At 38.7% G+C, this 20,248-nt stretch overlaps 1 protein-coding gene across 4 annotated transcripts; it reads left to right on the top strand.

Moving 5' to 3' along the window:
* Positions 1 to 73: 73 nt before the first annotated feature.
* On the top strand, positions 74 to 19,542 carry LOC133529997 (gastrula zinc finger protein XlCGF57.1-like). 4 transcript variants are annotated; one of them, XM_061867785.1, is made up of 8 exons: positions 74 to 138; positions 721 to 941; positions 5,770 to 5,908; positions 6,197 to 6,262; positions 7,147 to 7,209; positions 9,966 to 10,031; positions 14,592 to 14,654; positions 15,221 to 19,542. In XM_061867785.1, exons 2-8 carry the CDS (start codon positions 813 to 815, stop codon positions 16,447 to 16,449), a joined length of 1,755 nt encoding a protein of 584 aa, XP_061723769.1. In that variant the 5' UTR covers positions 74 to 138; positions 721 to 812; the 3' UTR covers positions 16,450 to 19,542. The 4 variants fall into 4 exon arrangements, with proteins under 4 accessions (XP_061723769.1, XP_061723771.1, XP_061723770.1 ...); XM_061867786.1 differs by having other exon boundaries at positions 112 to 487; XM_061867787.1 differs by lacking the exon at positions 9,966 to 10,031.
* Positions 19,543 to 20,248: the final 706 nt, after the last annotated feature.

Here is a 20,248-nt window from a genome sequence, read left to right on the forward strand (position 1 = left end):
GCTGACAATCAATCAGACGTAAATTGTCCCGTCTGGATCATACTTAAAATATATTAAAGTCAAGTGTCACAAGTCACAAGTGCGCGCCGGTGGTATCTGTCAAATGTGTACATTTTATTTTTTAGGATTTGATTTGAGGTTAGCTACTTAGCTTGTTAATCAAAACAATCATGAAACGAAAGCAAAGCAATTTGTTTTATCTACATATGATACTTGTCCGTGGCTACATCACTTTAGTGATTAGAATTTTAACTTTGTGTCATTAAGTTTTGTAGGGAATGGAATGGGACACCAAGTGGTAACCAGTGGTTTATTGGTTTTTAACTTATAACAGAACAATATCAAGTAATACAGGTTAATTGCCTAGATATAAAACATATAACTATGAGCGGAAGGCGGTACGCTGCGGCGTTCTCACCCCTTGCTCGGTCCCTCAGAGATGTCTACTGCATAGACTAAAGGTCAACCGAATATGAAGTTTAGGGCGGTACGTAGTGACGTTTCTCAACCCGTGTTCATTTGTTGGTTCACTTTGAGCATAGCAGAGGCCGTCTCCCAAGCTAGACCGTTAGCTAACAAATGGAGGCCTTCGTGTGCGCTTGGGTCGGTCGGTCCGCTAAGCGCGATAGGCAGTAGTGTGCGAACGAGAAAGTATTCGGACCAGCGCGCTTTCGAGTACAATTGTTATTTTTGTATCGCTACAGCTTTAATTTCATTTAGAGGTATCCTGTATCGTTCCTGCTGTGAGAGCTTGTCTAAGGGCTACCTTTGTGGATTGGCGAGTTCATACAAACAGCGTAGCAGTTGCCGCGATGGACGCGGTGTACGCGTGTTGCTGCTGCCTGCGGCGTGCTCAGGACAAGGACCTGACGACGCCGTACACACATCTCGGGGAAACAGAGATTTATGCCAACATGATCAAAGAGTGCTTTGACATAAATGTAAGTGTTATACTTGTTAGTGTAGCAATTATTATTATTAAGAAAGCTTTATTTATTCCATATTTTTTTAACAGGTTTATATATATTATTTGACATGAATGATAGTTTTATATGAATCGTGTATTTTGCTTAAATTCTTTTTTTTTTAATCTGATTTCTATTGAGGCTTTGGACACTAGGTCAGGGGTGGCCAACAGGTCGATCTTAAAGTAAAGTAAAGGCTTTTCAACAGCTGAATGTATCTGTAGTCTATTCGGCAACACTTTAAGGAGTCAAAAACTGCCCAATGCTCCACCGTATCAAACGCCTTCTCATAATCCACGAAGGCAAGGTATAGTGGTAGGTTGTACTCAAGTGATTTTTGTATCACTTGCCTCACTGTGAAAATATGATCGACTGTACTAAAACCGCTCCTGAAGCCCGCTTGCTCTTTTGGCTGGTATTCGTCCAATCTTCGTGATATTCTCGATGTGACAACTCGTGAGAATACTTTGTACACTTGGCTTAGGAGAGCAATAGGTCGGTAATTTTTAAGACTTGTCTTGGCGCCTTTCTTGTGAAATAATGTTACCATGCTGTTCTGCCACTCTTCTGATGTTTCACCGGTGAATAGAGCTTCGTTAAAGATCCATCGCAGTTCTTTCAGTATCGGGCGTCCACCTGCTTTAAGCAGTTCCGTGGTAATGCCATCTTCGCCCGGAGCTTTGTAGCCTTAAGTTGTTTCAAAGCCTGCTTAAGAGTTGCACGTGAGCACTCTGCACCGTCCGTCAAATACTGTGTATTTTGTGATTCATATAGTTTCCCATACAATTTGGCTATCACATTTAACAGCCCTGGAGTGTCCGTTACTATATGGCCATCTTCGTCTTCCAGTTTGTTAAGCTGGCTAGTGCCACTACTCGTAGCCCTCTGAAACACCTTTGTTTTTCCCCGGCCGGATGTTTGTCTATTAAGCAGTGAATTCTTTGCGTTTTTCTTCTCCTGATATCCCGTCTAACTGCCTTGGATATCTGTCCGTTTAGGCTCCGGTGTTCCTGGGAGTTGTACTGCTCCGAAGACAAATGTTCGCGCAGTTTGAGAAGCAAAAGCGTATCAGAGGATAGTTTAGCTTTGTCTTTAGTCCGCCTAAATATCTCCTTGGCACTGCTAGTGACGTTTGTAATAAATGTGCTGTACTTGTAGTCTAGGCTCTTTTCGAAGTAGTCAGCATCAGAGCGTGCAAGAGTTAAGTTGAGCTTTCTTTCAAACTCTTCGTGAACTCCTATGGGGTATTGTAGGTTAGCCAATGGTTTTGATACCAGTTTTCTTCTTTCCAGCTTGGTGTTGATGCATATCGTACTACACACGAGGCGGTGGTCACTAATTTTCAATTTTTTTGAGGACGGTCACGTCTGTAACTACGCGTTTCTTATCTGCACTTATAAGGTCAATTTCATTCTTTGTTTCCCCGTCTGGACTAGCCCATGTCCACTTCCTTTGTAGTTTTTTGCAAAAGAAAGTATTCATGGAAAAGAATTTCTTCGACTCCAGGTAATTAACTAGCATCTGTCCCTTGGCATTTCTACTCCCAACTCCGAATCGGCCGATATAGGTTTCATCTTCGCTCTTAGTGCCTAGCTTCGCGTTGAAGTCCCCCATTACGATGTTAAATTGCGCTTTTACGCCTTCTCGCAACGCTTTATCGACGTCGTCATAGAAGGTTTCGACTGCGGTCCGATCGTGAGTTCTAGTGGAGGCGGGGGCATACCCAGCCAACACAGATTAGCTGAATAAATTTTGCGTAAAAGCAATTCTTTTGACTTTAAGCTGGATAAAGTATTTGTATAACTTCTGTGTAAGCGCTTATACAGATGATATTCAGGCAATTTGGGCACAAAATATCTTGCTTCAATTTGGATAACATTTGATTAATAGCCACATAGCAGCTGAATAAATATACAACACACTGAATATCTTCTGCATAAATTCTGATTTTTCTTTAGTCCAGAAATTATACATCTTTTATGCAGTTGTTAATTTGTGAGTTCAAATATTCAAATGATATTCATGATTCCGATCTCAGGAGTAGTTTTATAAAGAAATTATGCAAGTTAAAAAAGTATAAATGTATTTTTCATTGTGACGAGATTATTTTGTGTTACTTAGTTCACAAAATTCTAATGGTCGCTGATCACGTCTTCAAAAATTTGGTAAGTAAATTGTTTCATATATTTTAAGTAAGTTTAAGGTGAATTATATAAACGCATGGCACTTTACTGTGAATTATCAATATGATTAATATAAAATTTTTTGAGCGCCTTAAGATAAAGCTACAATTTAAAAGGTAAACAAATGTAAAATAATATTTAAATTAAATTATCTTTACTTTTTATCAAATTTCAGTCCCAGCAAATAATGAGAATCAAATTTTGTATGACTGCTTATGTTTCCTACACACTAAACAAAGTGTTTGATAAGATAAATGTTGAGGATTTTTATAAAAAGAGGTTATGTCGAACGTTAGTTAATGGCGGACGGCCAATTTGAATAAAAGTGTCTATTTCAGTGATTATGTAGCTTATTTCACCATAATAGTTCACATGCGACTACATATCCAGAAATTATTTGATTTAAAGTACAATAATTATACATTTCTCAAATACATTTGTCAAATCCTTTTGTATTACTGCACAGATACTATTTTTTATCTTTACATACTCTCCGTGAACACTTTCTTCTTATTCCTCCCGTTCTCTTTCTTTTTTTCCATGAATCATTTACGCTTTTGTTATTATTTTTCTGAGGAGGCATATTGTTGATGCAGCATTTAATTATCACTGTGACACAAAATGGTGAAATATCTGGATATAAACATACGATATCTTCAACTAACCAGTTATTTGCTGCTTAAGATACCCACATTTGCAACTGATATTGTTTTAAGCTTAACATAAAGACAATTGTACGCTTATAGCGCTATAAGTTAGGTAAAACAAGGAGTTTATTTTCAATTATGCAGAAGTCAGCTGTGTAAAGAAGAAAAATTCTAAAATATTCAGCATCTGAATAAATTAGTACCATTTCGTACACTATGCAGCTTAAAGAAAATATTTTGTCTAATATTCAGCGTTTTGCTGTTTAACTGCTTTGCTTAAATATGTTATACAGGAAAATGCAAAAATTTCAGCTACTGTGCAGATAATAGCTTTTTCAATTACTTTTATTTGAATATCGCTTGTTTAGCAGATTCTACTCTTGATTACTATTCAGCTTGAAAAAATACCGCGAACTTTATACAGAATTTAGTAAGCTTACAACATTATTTTAATTTAAGAACTCTCTTATTCAAAATAAAGCCATAACGTCAGCTGTGATACAAAAGTAATAAAGCTTGACACTGCTTATTGTGGTATATTTTCGCTTCTATCTGGCTTATGTGTTGGCTGGGTAGACTTGGACTATCTTAATAGAGTATCGCGCATTTATTTTGATGATAGCGTAGACTACACGTGGTGAAATACTTCCAAGTGCCGTTACGTTGTTGGTTAGTTTCTTGTTTATTAAGAACCCCACACTACCTACCGCTGAACTCGTAGAGCCTGTATGGAAGAGGATATTTCCGGAATTTAGTTTTATGGTATCCTCCCCTTCACGCCTCACTTCGCTTAGACCTATGACATCCCACTTTATGCCAGTGAGATCTTCTTCTAACTCTTCCAGTATCGCTAGCAATCTCAAGGTCCTTGTACTATACGTAGCCAAATATAGTTTTGTGTGCCAGCCGGGTCTCTTCCAGCGATTCTTAGCACCCCTGTCCACACTGTACTCGAGGCCGCTGTCGTAGCCAGGGACAGTGCGGACCCTGGGAACTCGGGGCCTTGGTTTGTTTGTACTTTCCATGAAGGTAATAGCCATAGCCTCGCCACGTTGGCCAAACGTTTTGGAGAGCTGTGCATTTTAGAGGCTTTTTAATTCCTCAAGGTTGCCATTGCCTAGGGACAAGTTAATTGACCGCCGCCTGTTGCTCGGCGTTGGTGTATTTATGGCAGTTCTACACCTCTCTGCCTACCTTTCTCCTTTCTCAAACCGGGCTTAGGACCGTCTACGGCGGAGTTAGTTTTTTTGCTAATTGATTCCATTCTGTTAGTTAGTTAGTCTTATACTATAATTTGTCATTAGTTTGGTTTTTTGGCGTTCATTTATAGTCCTACTAATTAGGCGGGTCCACACAGAGCGAGCGAGCGAGCACGTATACGTGCCTCGGACTGGCCGGTTTGTGCGTGAGGAAATTGCCTCGCGCGTATGTTCGCTCTGTGTGGACCCGGCTATTTGCTTTGAGTATCCAAGGTCTGTAGCATTTGTTCTAGCTCAGTAGCTGTTTCGGCGAAGATAGCAATGTCATCTGCAAATCTGAGGTGACTTAGGTGACAGTCTTTAAGTATTTCTGAGTCCCTCGTTAGTCCAGTTGATTTTCTCAAATACTCCTTGCAGTACAGCTATGAACAGTTTTGGTGACAGAGGATCACCTTGTCTGACGCCCCGTCCAATGATTATCCCATTCCCTTTGCTTTCTAGTTTTACTCGGCTTGTACTTTGTGAGTAGATGTAATTAATAATGTTTATATAGACCTTGTTTATTCTTTTTGATAGAAGTGCTTCCCAAATTGAGCTGTGAGTTATACTATCAAATGCCTTTGTGTAGTCCACAAAACCAATATATAGCGGGTGGTTGAACTGTCTGTGTAGCAAAACTTACACAAACTTAAAATGATGTTAACTTAAAGATGGATGTTATTGTTAGAAATAGTGTTAGGTTATCACTTCACTTGATTGATTAGTTAACATGCAGCTGGTATTGGGCTGTTCGGGCTCGTGCGGCATCTGCTCGGCGTGCGTGGGCCGCCTGCGAGACGCGAGCGACTTCAAGCTGCAAGTGCAGCGCAGCCAGGCGGAGCTGCAGGCGTGGCTGCAGAGAGAAAACAGCAAAGGTAGGGAAGCCATACAGGGTTGACTGCCCATTATCCTGCCAGATAGTGTTATTGGACTTCTTTAAAATCTCTGTATTAGCATAAATAAAATAAAAAATATTATGTATATTTTTTAAATTTATTGATCACAAAAAACTTAATGATGTTTACATAATAATATTCTTTACTTAATTATATAAATAAATAGTATAGGGACATTCCTACACAAATTGACTAAGTCCCACGTAAGCCAAGAAAAATAAATAAATAAATAAATAATGTGATTTGTGTTGTGTTTGTTTGCTCTAGAGCAAGACCCCGCAGTGGAGTCAGGAATGCAGGATGGAGATGGGACCAGTGAGGAGCCTGTGTCGCGTGAGTAACTGCTCCTCTACAGTGGATAATGTAATGGCGTCCAACCAAGATAAGTTGGCAGCGATTTGGATAACTGAATCGACTGAATTAAAGGACGAAAACAACTTGGAGAAGTTCTTAACGTACTTCGAGAATTTCTGGCTCCGTAGCGAAGAGTTTATAGAAATATGGACAGTGTTTGGAGAACGTCACCGTACAACGAATTTCCTTGAAGGCTGGAATTTTAAGCTCAACAGTAATATAGGAAAGAAAAGATTAAACATTTTCCAATTACTCAATTTATTGGACCGAGATGCGGCATTTTATACGGTATGCGGTAAGCAAATAAATAATGGCAAAGCTCCTACAAAAAAACAAATTTCCTATATAAAAAATGATCGGTACATCTTAAGATGCCAGATGCAACTTTTAAATGATGAAATTAGTGTCGGTCATTTTGTAAAAGAGCTTTGTGTAAGAGGCCTACTTGCAGAATAAATTTTTGAATTTTGAATTTTTTGAATATTTGAATTTTGATAGCCCAGGCGTTGCACGGGTTATTTTAACACATTCACTGCCAGACAAAAAACGGCGCACTACCCCAGAAACCGGTGGTCTATAGCTGCGTACAAAACAACCCGCCCAGCGGGTTGTCCGGCATCTGAACAAAGTTCACGAGCGCCCACCAGGTGGGTTCCCGGCAGTGAATGCGTTAAATGTCAAATTTCTATGAAATTATGATGTTTAATTGACACTTGCACCGTCTGGGCTATCAAAATCCCTGCCAACTTATCTTGGTCTGACTGTAGGCTTTTGCTGGACTTGGTTCACAGTTATGGTTACTATGTCAGAATAGCTTGTAGATAAGCTAGCCCGTTGCTTATTAAGTTGTATGTTTGCTTCAGGTGAAGAGGCCACGGTCAAGCCAGAAACGCTGGATGACGTTGGGACTCCTGATGAGATATTACGTGAGTGCTTAGTTCTAATGACAGATTTACGAGGTCTGACTTGATAGCAGCTAGGCAAGCACACACTTAAAATTTCTCTTCTGTATGCCCAAGTAACAATTTGTGGTTCTATAGCAGTCAATAGAACTTATCTCAAATACCACCTAATGGTTCTATAAAAGACCTAAGCCGATTGTATAAAGCCGAAATGGCGTAGTTGGAGTGCCATTCGGTGATATAGTAGATCTGTAGCAGTGTAAGTCGTGACCTTTCTGGTCTATAAAAGTGATGTTATGATGACTCTTGTGCTCTATGGTTGTCAGTAACGCCATTATACTCGTAGTGTTAATTTATACTATAGTAGCATTTGTGATTCCATTATATCACTTTTTTATACTATAGTAGCATTCAAAATTCTACTTTAGTGGTTTTTTATACTATTGTAGAATACTTAGTTCCTTTACTACGCAATTTGCTATTAAGTTTTCCATCAAGTGTTGTGAGTGGTTTTGTTGTGTGTTTACTTCACAAAAACGGCACTAAAGAAAGTCGTTTATAAAATGGTGATAAGTAGTAATTAATATAATTCATAATTCTTTATTTGTAATAATGCAGTACATAAAAAGGATTCCTTGTATTCAGCATGCAAGCAAGCGTACAAATATTTACATAAAAATAATTAAACAATCTAACAATTAAATAAAAATACCCACAGTCTAAAAATTTATCAATTATTACAGTTGAGTATATCATGATGTCATCGGTTCCTTATAATCTATAATAAGTAATTTAGATGTCGAATAATACGGTCCTTGGTGCAAAAGTATATGCGACGGAAGTTTTACCGTTATAATAGTACATATTAGGTTAATGTGGCTTTGATCTGAACTTATATAAGCAAGATATAAGAAGAAATTTTAGGTCAAAACTGTCATATAAAAGAAGCTGTTTTCTACCTTTATGTATATAACTCGGTTTATAAAAGATATAAAAACTCACCTGTAGCGCTGTTGTGTTATGAAAAAAAACCACAACCATTATACTATCTGTAAGTATCTGTATCATTATACTATGTGTATCTGTGATATAAAAGAGTCATTGTAACGTGTACCGCGATGAGTTATAATACTTATAATAGGGATGTAAAAACGACTATAGCGCTTTTAAGTCTTTTAACGCTATAAATATGTCCCAAAAACGCTAATATAGAGCAAAACAGTTCTATAATAATGTTCATATGACTACTAAAGTATTATATACTATAGTAGTGATCTCTAAAGCCTCTTTATCCTAAAATCGTTGTATAGTTGGGTTTTTGTCTCTGTTAAAATACAACAACTATAGCGGCTTGCAGGTAACTTTAATAGCACAAATTATTTGCATAATAGTGATTCCAAATACTATTATAGAGTAATATTGCTCTATAGTGGTTATATTTATACCTGTTATAATACACGCCTATAACAGCTCTATAAAATGGTGAAGTAAACCTTTACATCAATTGCTAATAAAACATATTCACTGTATCCTCTTAAGGCCCAGCCATAGAAATGAAAAATCCAAAATTTGCCACTGGAATTTGAACCTATAGTGCACGGAATACAGTAGATTTTATTTTGTTTGAAAATTGCACGAAACAAAACAAATGCAACTCTGTCCTAATTGAATATGATTTAAATTTCATCGAACTGAATAAGTCCTATAGGTAGGACCTTGGGCCTTACGAGGGTATAAGCTTATAGAGCAAAAAGGTGTTGCCGAACGCTTTTATACGACAGGCGGTCACCTCTGAAACCTTAATACGACAACTAGACCATATAAAGGTTAGGTCACATATAAACCTTTTAGCGTTAAAAACCAAAATTATAGGACTAAAATGTTACTTGGAATAATGTAAATATATTAGGATAGAATTGAACTGATCATGATCTCCACGTGAAGTTATAATGTTTTTAGGGTTCCGTACCTCGAAAGGAAAAATCGGAACCCTTATAGGATCACTTTGTTGTCCGTCCGTCCGTCTGTCTATTTGTCAAGACGCTCTTTTTCTCAGGAACGCGTGGAGGTATCCAGCTGATATTTATATCAAATACTCAGGTCTACTGTCCCTTGGAAATGTGAAAAAAATCAAACTTTTAAGCCAACGCAATCAAAAGATAAAGCCGTTTATGCCGCAAATTTTCGATACTCGCAAGGGAATCAAAACCTACAGGGTACTTCGCGTGAACTCAGAATCTTGAAATTTGGTACGAAGCAACGTCCTATACCACAGATAAAGGAAAAATTTCGAAAACCGTAAATTTTTAATGACATCATATAACAATATATACCTACAGGTTTGAACGGAACCTTCGGTGGGCGACTGCGCGAGTCCGACTCGCACTTGGCCGGTTTTTCCTATGAGGTCAATAAGAAGTTAAAGGATTACTTGTCATTCCACCATATCTACTAACTATAATAAACTGATAATTAATAACATCTGTCTCAAATCCCAATAATAAGGTTTGCCTTTCAAAAAGATTTTACTGAATAACCAAAAATCAAAAGGTCAATGAAACAAGGAAAGTTTTGGAAAACATTTTATATTATCATTTGGATAAGGACACTAAGGTCCAAAAAAAAAACTTTGAGAAGTAAATAACTTGTGTTGAGTAAAATCACTAAAATCCTTTGACATAACTAGTTATTGTAAAGAAAATGTTTCTCACAGTTAACTTTTTTACTCGATCCCCGTAACTCGAGGAACATCAGGTTGAATGTAGTGTTGGTTGCTCTAGATGACATGCTCCGGTTAAACATGGCGGCCGGCGACGCGGCGAGCGACGAGGATGAGCCGCTGTGGGGTGAGTACCTGCTTCATGTACAAGTCACTAGTTCTAATGGAAATCAGACTCCAATTATTCTATTGCTTTTATTATGTTTCTAGGTATTATTAGAACGTATTTTCATAACATTATTTACAGTACATATGGTGCTACTTTATAGCACTAGTGCGAAAATTAGCATATTACGTTACTGTGTCGAACATTTAAAGGGCCATATGTACTGTAAAACGTTGTACGATACATGTGAGAATAGGTAATTCGCAACTCGTGTCGATTTAAAACACTCCCTTCGGTCGTGTTTTAATTTATCGCCACTCGTTTCGAATTTCCTATTTTTTGCACTTGTATCGTAATGTACTATTTCTCAAACTTGCTATGAAATGATGACATGACTTACGTCAAATTAGGTCTGGAAATACTACATATCAGATGGCATGAGTGAAGATGATATGTAAAGGAATTTCATACTGCCTTACACACCTAGGACTGTAAAGCAACCTTCTTTTGTTTTTTAACGTCAAATTGTGACACAACGTCTTGGTATCCAACCATCAACTAGCTTCAGTTAGGTGCTAGGTTAGCTTGGTACGGTGATTTGTTGTGCATATTTGTTGCTAAGCAACGGCGGTGGCGCATCGCGCAGGCGCGCAGACTTCGCGCGTAAGGTTGTACACCGCTGGTAGAGTGGCGAGCCGAGTAGGTCGCCACAAAACAAATTGACTACAATTTTTAGGGTTCCGTAGCCAAATGGCATAAAACGGAACCCTTATAGTTTCGCCATGTCCGTCTGTCTGTCTGTCTGTCTGTCTGTCCGAGGCTTTGCTCCGTGGTCGTTAGTGCTAGAAAGCTGAAATTTGGCATGGATATATAAATCAATAAAACCGACAAAGTCGTACAATAAAATCTACAAATTTAATTTTTTTTAGGGTACCTCCCCTACACGTAAAGTGGGGGTGAATTTTTTTTTTCGCTTCAACCCTAGAGTGTGGGGTATCGTTGGAAAGGTCTTTCAAAACTAATAGGGGTTTTCAAGAAACATTTTTTGATAAAGTGAATATATTCGGAGATAATCGCTCCGATAGAAAAAAAAATGTGTCCCCCCCCCTCTAACTTTTGAACCATAGGTCCAAAAAATATGAAAAAAATCGTGGAAGTAGAGCTTAAGAAAGACATTAAATTAAAACTATAGCGGACATGATCAGTTTAGCTGTTTTTGAGTTATCGCAAAAAGTTTCCCCTTCATAGTAAAAAGACTTACTTTAATTAGGTACTGATTTTGCAAATTTGCCTATTTGTTTAACTCGGGTGAAAGGTACCGTTTCATCCCTTGGTTAACAATTTACTATACTTTAAGCTCCAGTTTAGCTTATTGTGACGGAAGAGTAACTACGGAACCCTACACTGAGCGTGGCCCGACATGCTCTTGGCCGGTTATTCGTTTTAATTGCAAGTTTGAGAAAAGCACTATACATATCTCGGCGAGAAACGGGGTTGCCGGCCGCGTATCTCTATCCGCCGCCGTATATATCTACTTGGCCTGCAACCCTACGTTTCCCGGCCTCTATAGTAATGTACTATTACAGTACATATGGGGCTACTTTATAGCACTAGTGCGAGAAGTAGCATATTACGTTACTGTGTCGAACATTTAAAGGGCCATATGTACTGTAAAACGTTGTACGATACATGTGCGAATAGGTAATTCGCAACTCGTGTCGATTTAAAACACTCCCTTCGGTCGTGTTTTAATTTATCGCCACTCGTTTCGAATATCCTATTTTTCGCACTTGTATCGTAATGTACTATTACAGTACATATCGCAGCTTTAGCTACTCATCTAAAATAACGTTCTATCGCGAAATAGTTCATTTAGGAACTAAGCATACAGCTAGACGCGCAATACGCAAAAGTTTGTCGTGAATAACGTGGAGTAATGTTAAAGAATGTCCAGATGGCAGCTTTGTGCCGTTATGCCATTGGTCGGATTGCGATGCCGCCTTATGAGCAAGACCGACCGCTGACCAGTTGTGCCACGGCTGGATTGGCGTCACGGTATTGCTGATAAATTTTGGTGACTAACGGCACAACACAAAATTAATACGCCGATATTCGCTATAAAAATGAATTACTTTGTTCGAAATATTTAATATTGTCGCCATATTGCTCATAAATACTCAAGCAAACCTAAAAAAAGTTCGTCACAATCCTAAGTGTTAATTTTTTTTTAAATTTATACGTAATTTTGTATTTCTTCTGTGATATATACGGTGCCCGTGAGCATTGCCAAAGATTTTAACAGTATATTCCTGATCATATTTAAAGACTAAAATATCCTATAAACTTTTTCGCCTAATTTCAGAGTTAAAGCCACTTACAAAAAAAAACCATCTATTGTTATTGTTACTTAGTGCAATACGCCTTTTTGACGGCGATGTTGCCACTATGGGACCTAGTCCAAATACCCTTACTGATAGATATCAAAAAGTGACAAGTAACACTTTGCAAAAATCAAGTTTTACACAAAAAAGTTCAAATTCTTTTTGAGTCATCTACAGTTTTATAAATAGAGCTTAAGCTTAAATTTTATGTACAAATACATACATATTTTCGAAAAATAAATATTGACTTAAACTCATATATAGGTCATAAAAAGCGGCCAAGTGCGAGTCGGACTCGCCCATGAAGGGTTCCGTACCATTTATGACGTATTAAAAAAAACTACTTACTAGATCTGGTTCAAACCAATTTTCGGTGGAAGTTTGCATGGTAATGTATATCATATATGTTTTTTAGATTTTTCATTCTGTTATTTTAGAAGTTACAGGGGGGGGGGGGGGACACACTTTTTACCACTTTGGAAGTGTCTCTCGCGCAAACTATTCAGTTTAGAAAAAAATGATATTAGAAACCTCAATATCATTTTTAAAGACCTATCCATAGATACCCCACACGTATGGGTTTGATGAAAAAAGATTTTTTGAGTTTCAGTTCTAAGTATGGGGAACCCCCAAAATGTATTGTTTTTTAGGGTTCCGTAGCCAAATGGCATAAAACGGAACCCTTATAGTTTCGCCATGTCCGTCTGTCTGTCTGTCTGTCTGTCTGTCTGTCTGTCTGTCTGTCTGTCCGAGGCTTTGCTCCGTGGTCGTTAGTGCTAGAACGCTGAAATTTGGCATGGATATACAAATCAATAAAGCCGACAAAGTCGTATAATAAAATCTAAAAATTTAATTTTTTTTAGGGTACCTCCCCTACACGTAAAGTGGGGGTGAATTTTTTTTTTGCTTCAACCCTACAGTGTGGGGTGTCGTTGGAAAGGTCTTTCAAAACTAATAGGGGTCTTCAACAAACATTTTTTGATAAAGTGAATATATTCGGAAATAATCGCTCCGAAAGAAAAAAAAATGTGTCCCCCCCCCTCTAACTTTTGAACCATAGGTCGAAAAAATATGAAAAAATTCGTGGAACTAGAGCTTAAGAAAGACATTAAATGAAAACTATAGCGGACATGATCAGTTTAGCTGTTTTTGAGTTATCGCAAAAAGTTCCCCCTTCATAGTAAAAAGACTTACTTTAATTAGGTACTGATTATGCAAATTTGCCCATTTGTTTAACTCGCGTGAAAGGTACCGTTTCATCCCTTGGTTATCAATTTACTATACTTTAAGCTCCAGTTTAGCTTATTGTGACGGAAGAGTAACTACGGAACCCTACACTGAGCGTGGCCCGACATGCTCTTGGCCGGTTTTTTTATAGGTATTGTAACTACTCCGTGCTATCGGTAGATTGTGATGACTTCGTTTAAGATCCATTGTACAGTAAACAGCGCCCCAACTGAAGTTAGTACCCACTTAGCCTAAGTACCCTCGTCGCCGTACTAGCTGTATAGAAAAGTGGATACTCAGCCTGGGACCGCTCAACTAATTCCAAGAATTGGCGTAGGCACAAGTTTTTACGAAAAAGACTGACATCTGATCTGACATTCCAACCCATAGAAACTATGCGTTTTGGGTTAGTCCGGTTTCCTCACGATGTTTCCTTCGCCGTGTCCTGCATAAAAATGCATTGATTCAATCATTAATTTTGTCCAAATATATACCAATACCAATCCCCGTTGGGGTAATCCACGCTAGAAAATGGGAGTATTTAATACTACTAAAAATGCATCCGTACTGTAATGTTAGACATAGCCTGAAGTAGAGTTGTTGTTTGTTAAGACCTATCTTATCAAGTAGGTATTAGCATACCTAAATACCTACTTACTTAATCTAGATAAATTATGTCTCTCTATCGTCGGTAGATGGCACCTCAGTTCCATTAACCTCATTAAGGTGACATCTACCGTAATTTTTGTGTACTAGCATAAGTAGTCTCTAAGCTTAGTTAACCACATCAGTGTATGTAATAGTTCATTACCAATCCGTAGTGTGGCGCTGTACGCTGCTATATAAGCTTCTACATGTATCTAGACTCGTGCACTTTTTCCAACCAGCCTTCTGTCAACATTAAATCCAGTTAATATATAGTTCGCTGCTTTCATTTGGTCGCCATCATCTCCAACGCTGAACATTGTTGTAGTGGAGGAGCGGGCAGTCAAGTCGGAGGTGTCGGCCGCGGCGAGTGACGAGGAGCGCGTGTCGGGTGAGTACTGCGACACACAGACACTACTGCACACAGTACGGTACGAGCCACACTACATTATACTTGTACGACCCATATTGACTATGGCCTTTTGTCATGTGCGACGACCGTGCTACGGGTTGGAGACTTCACATAAGTACATACCGCACCTTTTAATTTCTTCGCTGATGTATGCAGGTTTTCTCACGTTTTCCTTCACCGAAAAGCTAGTGGTAAATATGAACAGATGTTGAGCTTACTGTGGGACTTAGTCAATTTGTGTAATAATGTCCTATAATATTTATTATTATTTATTTATTCCTTACATAACTTCCGAAAAACTTATTAGCACGAGCCAGGATTTGAACCCGCGATTTTCGGATTGAAAATCCGACGTCATATCCGCTTACCATCTATATTCGTGATATAAACCGAGGATATTTAAATATTCGCTAATTCTGTGTTGATGGATGCGTTTGTTGATTTCATTTGATGATAATCCTGCACAATGTACTCGTAGTAATGTTTGTTAAATTAATTATACGCGTTGTAATCTGTTTAGATTGTTTTGTTAATTTGTGTTTCAGTGTGTTCGGACGGCATCGCCGCCCGCGCCAGGGAACAGCTCGCGACGGCTTGTTCCGTGGTGCTCGAGCGCCTCCGCGGCGACGCCACTGCGAACAGCGGAGGCAAACCATACGCCTGCGAACACTGCGGCGAACGTTTTATAAATAAGTCTATTTTAAGGAATCACTTACAATATACCCACTTATCGTCTGGACCCAAGAGATATGCTTGTGATTTTTGTAGTTTTACGTTTGAAACCAAATTGCTTGTAATAGAACACGAGAAAAGCAAACACGGTGTCACAAATTTCATGTGTGCTGAATGTGAGTATACAACAAGTTCTAAGAAAAGTTTGGAGACTCATTTAAAGTGTCACTCTTTGGAGAATAAGTTTAATTCAAGTCATTGTAGTTACACAAGTTCGTGTAAAAGTGATTTACACAAACACCAAACAATACACTTTGCTGGAAAACCTTTTGAGTGTAGCGACTGTGATTTCAAATGCAGTGTAGAATCAAACCTGCGACGTCACCAGCAGACACACAACCGGAGGCAACAGAGAATACTCACTGGAAAACAGCTTTACAAATGTAGTCATTGCGACTACAAGTGCAGTGCTAGTTCTATGTTACGAAGGCACGAAAGGACACATACTGGCGAGAAGCCTTTTACGTGCAGCTTCTGTGATAACAAATTCAGTCAGAGATCAACCTTACATACACACCAAAGGATTCACACCGGAGAAAAGCCTTACACTTGTAGTCATTGCGACTACAAGTGTAGTCGGAGTTCAAACTTACGAAATCATGAAAGGACACATACTGGCGAGAAGCCTTTTCAGTGTACCCACTGTGATTACAGATCCAGTCAGAAGTCACACTTACAAAGCCACCTGATGATACATACTGGCGAGAAGCCTTTTCAGTGTAGCCACTGTGATTACAGATCCAGTCAGAAGTCAAACTTACAAAACCACCTAATGATACATACTGAGGCGAAGCCATTTCAGTGTAGCCACTGTGATTACAAATGCAAACTGAAGTCACACTTACAAAGCCACCTGAGGATACATACTGGGGCGAAGCCATTTCAGTGTAGCCATTGTGATTACAAATGCAGTCAAAAGTCAAACTTACAAAGACACCTGACGATACATACTGGGGTGAAGCTATTCAAATGTAGCAATTGCGTATATAAGACCAATTGGAAAGGAGACTTGCTAAAACATCAGATGATACATACTGACTAAAAGCCTTTTATTTGTACCCACGGCAACAACAGAAGTGGATATAAATATGATTTACAAAGACATCTTAGAACGAAACATTCCGGTGAAAAACCCAGAAATAGTTCGTACAGAACATGTGTCGGGTGTGGGCTATGTGGTGTATGTGTCGTGGCTCCCTTGCACGATGTGTTCCCGGTGTCGTGCCGGCGTGTGTCGTGCAGGACGAGCGAGTGGCGTGTGTAGTGGCGAGAGGCTGCTTCAGGTTGCGTCTCCACCAGAGATGTGCGAGGATGCGTAGCGAGGGATATGTTTTTAGGGTTCCGTAGCCAAATGGCAGAAAACGGAACCGTAATGGATTCGTCTGTCTGTCTGTCCGTCCGTGTCACAGCCACTTTTTTCCGTAACTATAAGAACTATACTGTTGAAACTTGGTAAGTAGATGTATTCTGTGAACCGCATTAAGATTTTCACTCAAAAATAGAAAAAAAAAGTAATAAATTCATCAAACCCATACGTGTGGGGTATGGATATGTCTTCAAAAATGATATTGAGGTTTCTAATATCATTTTTTTTCTAAACTGAAAAGTTTGCGCGAGAGACACTACCAAAGTGGTAAAATGTGTGCATCATTTGAGAAATTATGAATGTGGGCTGAGAATGAGTGGGTTACTCGTCAAATGTCTTCTTTACGCTGATGACCTGGTATTGCTAGCGTCGTCGGGTGAAGAGTTGAAGCAGATGGTAATTATAATGCATGGATCTTTTTAAAGGAAAGGAATTAAAATAATTGTAAACAAAACGAAAGTAATGGTATTTGAACAACAGAAGACATTGATAGGAGAGTGAATGCTGGAAATCCTGTGGATTGGGCACTCAACGCTTTTATGAGCAGGCAGAAGGTGTCACAAAAAGCATGGTTGGTTGTGCATAGAGGGGTGTTGGTGCCTACACTTATGTATGGTAGCGAAAATTGGGTATGGCAGAAGAGGCATTAGAGCCATGTGAATGCAGTGGAAATGAGAGCGTTGAAAAGTGTGCGTGGTGTGAGATTATAAGATATAATTAAGAACAGTGTGATAAAGGAAAAGTGTGGACTGAACGAACATGTGTGGAAAGAATGAGTGAAATACTAACAAAGAGAGTGTATAAGGGAGAAGTAGAAGAGGGAGCTGGAAGGGGGAGACCTCGGCGGACTTTCTCTGATTAAACCAGCAAGCGTGTATGAGGAATGTTATGAAAGTGAAGGAAGCGAAAGAGGCATGTCAGGATCGTAGCAAGGGGAAATCCGTGGTCTCTACCTACCCCTCCGGGAAATAGGCGTGATTATATGAATGTATTTTGAATCTTTATTGAATTTATTTGTCTTGGCAAGTTTTGATTCTTGAATAAATTAACAGACTACTGGGTAGATTATTCCTCAACTAAAGATGCATGGTTACATTAGTTGGGCAGGTTAGGTATGATAAAATTTGCGAATTGCGATAAATGCCAAAGTTTAGACTTCGAATATTCGCTTAAGGTCGCTTGTACTGAATAAACAGAATGACCCTTAACTTAAAATTTACGTAACGTTGCTTTGTACCTACAGTCCTACAAAAAGCATTAGCCGCACAGTAAAAATAACATACGTTTTGATTTCGTTTTCTTTAAAATTGAGTTATGTATAGCTATAATTTCACGAAGCCTATCGAGGGGAGTACAGTAAAAATATTATTTCCTTCGCATTTGGATACCTACCGTTCCTCATTTACTGTAAATACGTTTAGCCGGGTATTTACAGAAACTGTAACTAAAGCGGATGAAATAGATTTTTTCGAGTAATAAAAAATATTCGGAAACTAAGCGGTCGAATATTCGAATATCAAAACAGGTCGAATATTCGACAAATTCAAATATTGCACGAATTGCAAGCCCTATTTTTAAGAACTAAGAATCACTTCATTTGTTCTCCGCGCTCAGCGTGTAGTGATTCTATTGGTTCTTAACAAACAGTCCTCGCTACGCATTCTCGCACATCTGGTGGAAACACAGCCTTACTCAACTACTTAAGATATATGAAAAACTATAACCTGTTTGCGGATAATGTGTCAACACTCAATACATACGGACGTTTTGTTATTCTGTTTAATATTTTGCTTACACGTAGACCGCGAGCCAGCAACAGATTTCCATGACCAATCGCAAGTCGCATGAACATGTAAAAAATAAGCGCTTTACCTTCTTATGATAGCAATAAAGAAAAACATGAAACTTTGCATGTAGTATTTCATCAGGTGAAACGCCTGAAACGTCATAAACGGATTACGCAATTTACACATTACGCATACTTTGCGGACATAAAGTGGTAAGGCGCGTATTTTTTACATGCTCACTTTACAGCTGCTGGTCTTTCCACCGCGATACAACCGGCTGACTATTTTTACTTATTTAAAACAGCATCTAAACTATCATCTGACAAAGTATCAGCCGGGAGGCGATGACTCACGAAATATGCTCCTGGCCCGCGGTCTAACGGGTCAAAAAGACCAATTAGTAGTTATTTAGTAGTATTATTGACACTACAATACTTTTTTTTAATTAAGGGGCTCCCCGCGGTTTTCATCGATTTTTGACAAGTTTTGAGTCGTTACTCCTACATTTGCACTATAGATAGAATTATAAGACAACCGGCTATCGGTTCTTCAATCTTTTATCTCCATTCTGGTCTGCCGAATTTTGAAACCCTTAATTTGTTTATTTTTAAACAACGTCAAACAAAACAGTTTTTTCGTTACTCGATTGCTGTGAAGGATTTTACATGTACAAAATCTACACATTTGCGTTCGTCTTTAACGTCGCTAAAAATTGGTCAGATTGTAATTTTAAACTAATTAACACAAAAGCTATGGCCAGTAAACCAGTTTTTTGGCCTAAAATTGTTCAACTTTGATGCCAAATATATCGAAGACAGTGATTTATGAAGTAAATTTGGTATACTATATTGCTTGGAGCCGTTGCTGTTAATATGATAAGCTACAAAAAACATTACAAAACTAAGGGATTCAACTCCAAGGTCATTGGCGTTAGGGACCCCCTTAATAAAACTATCATGAAATAAAACGTTGGTGATATTAATTTTTAGTGTTTTATTTTTCTTTCCTGTGTGTTATTGTGTGTACCATCATAGGTTGAGGGAACCTACTTCGCAGGACAGGAGGAACACAGAGTCAGGCTAAGCCAACTCTGCACCGTGTTCGATATCACGGGACGTGGAAGTGTTTCAAGTGTTATCATAAACATCAAACTTCTATGATATTAAGACGTTTGAAATAACACTTGCACCCTTTGGATGTAGGTCCAACGCCAATGAAGGATTTATCTGTAATCTGTCACTGACCACAGAGCAACACAGACCTACGAGCATATATATCCATAAAGTTCAATTTCAGTTTGGACACTTCGGTGACGCGGCGTCCGAGTGACAGCTCTTGTGTTTGACACGGCGTAGCTCAGCCTGACTCTACCTACTCGCGGCGTGCTGATTAGTACAGAAGTGGCCGGGGCGATGAGTGCGCGGCGTGACTGTAGTACTGGCGGCCATTTACTAAAGTGTCCCGAAACAGGCTAAATGTATTACCCGTCACCAGGACTATGACCGCGAAGCACTTCGTTTGTTCAATTGTCTATTTGCCACTATCGTTTAAACAATACAAGAGCGGCAGAGAAGGGGTGGAGGGGTTGAATCACTTAACACAGTATACAGGTTAACAGATGTATTGTCTCCCAGCTTGTACACTTGAAATCCCTAAATACTTACTAATCTATCATTATATATAATTAT

This window comes from Cydia pomonella, chromosome 22 (genome assembly GCF_033807575.1).
Source record: "Cydia pomonella isolate Wapato2018A chromosome 22, ilCydPomo1, whole genome shotgun sequence".
NCBI classification, from domain to species: domain Eukaryota; kingdom Metazoa; phylum Arthropoda; class Insecta; order Lepidoptera; family Tortricidae; genus Cydia; species Cydia pomonella.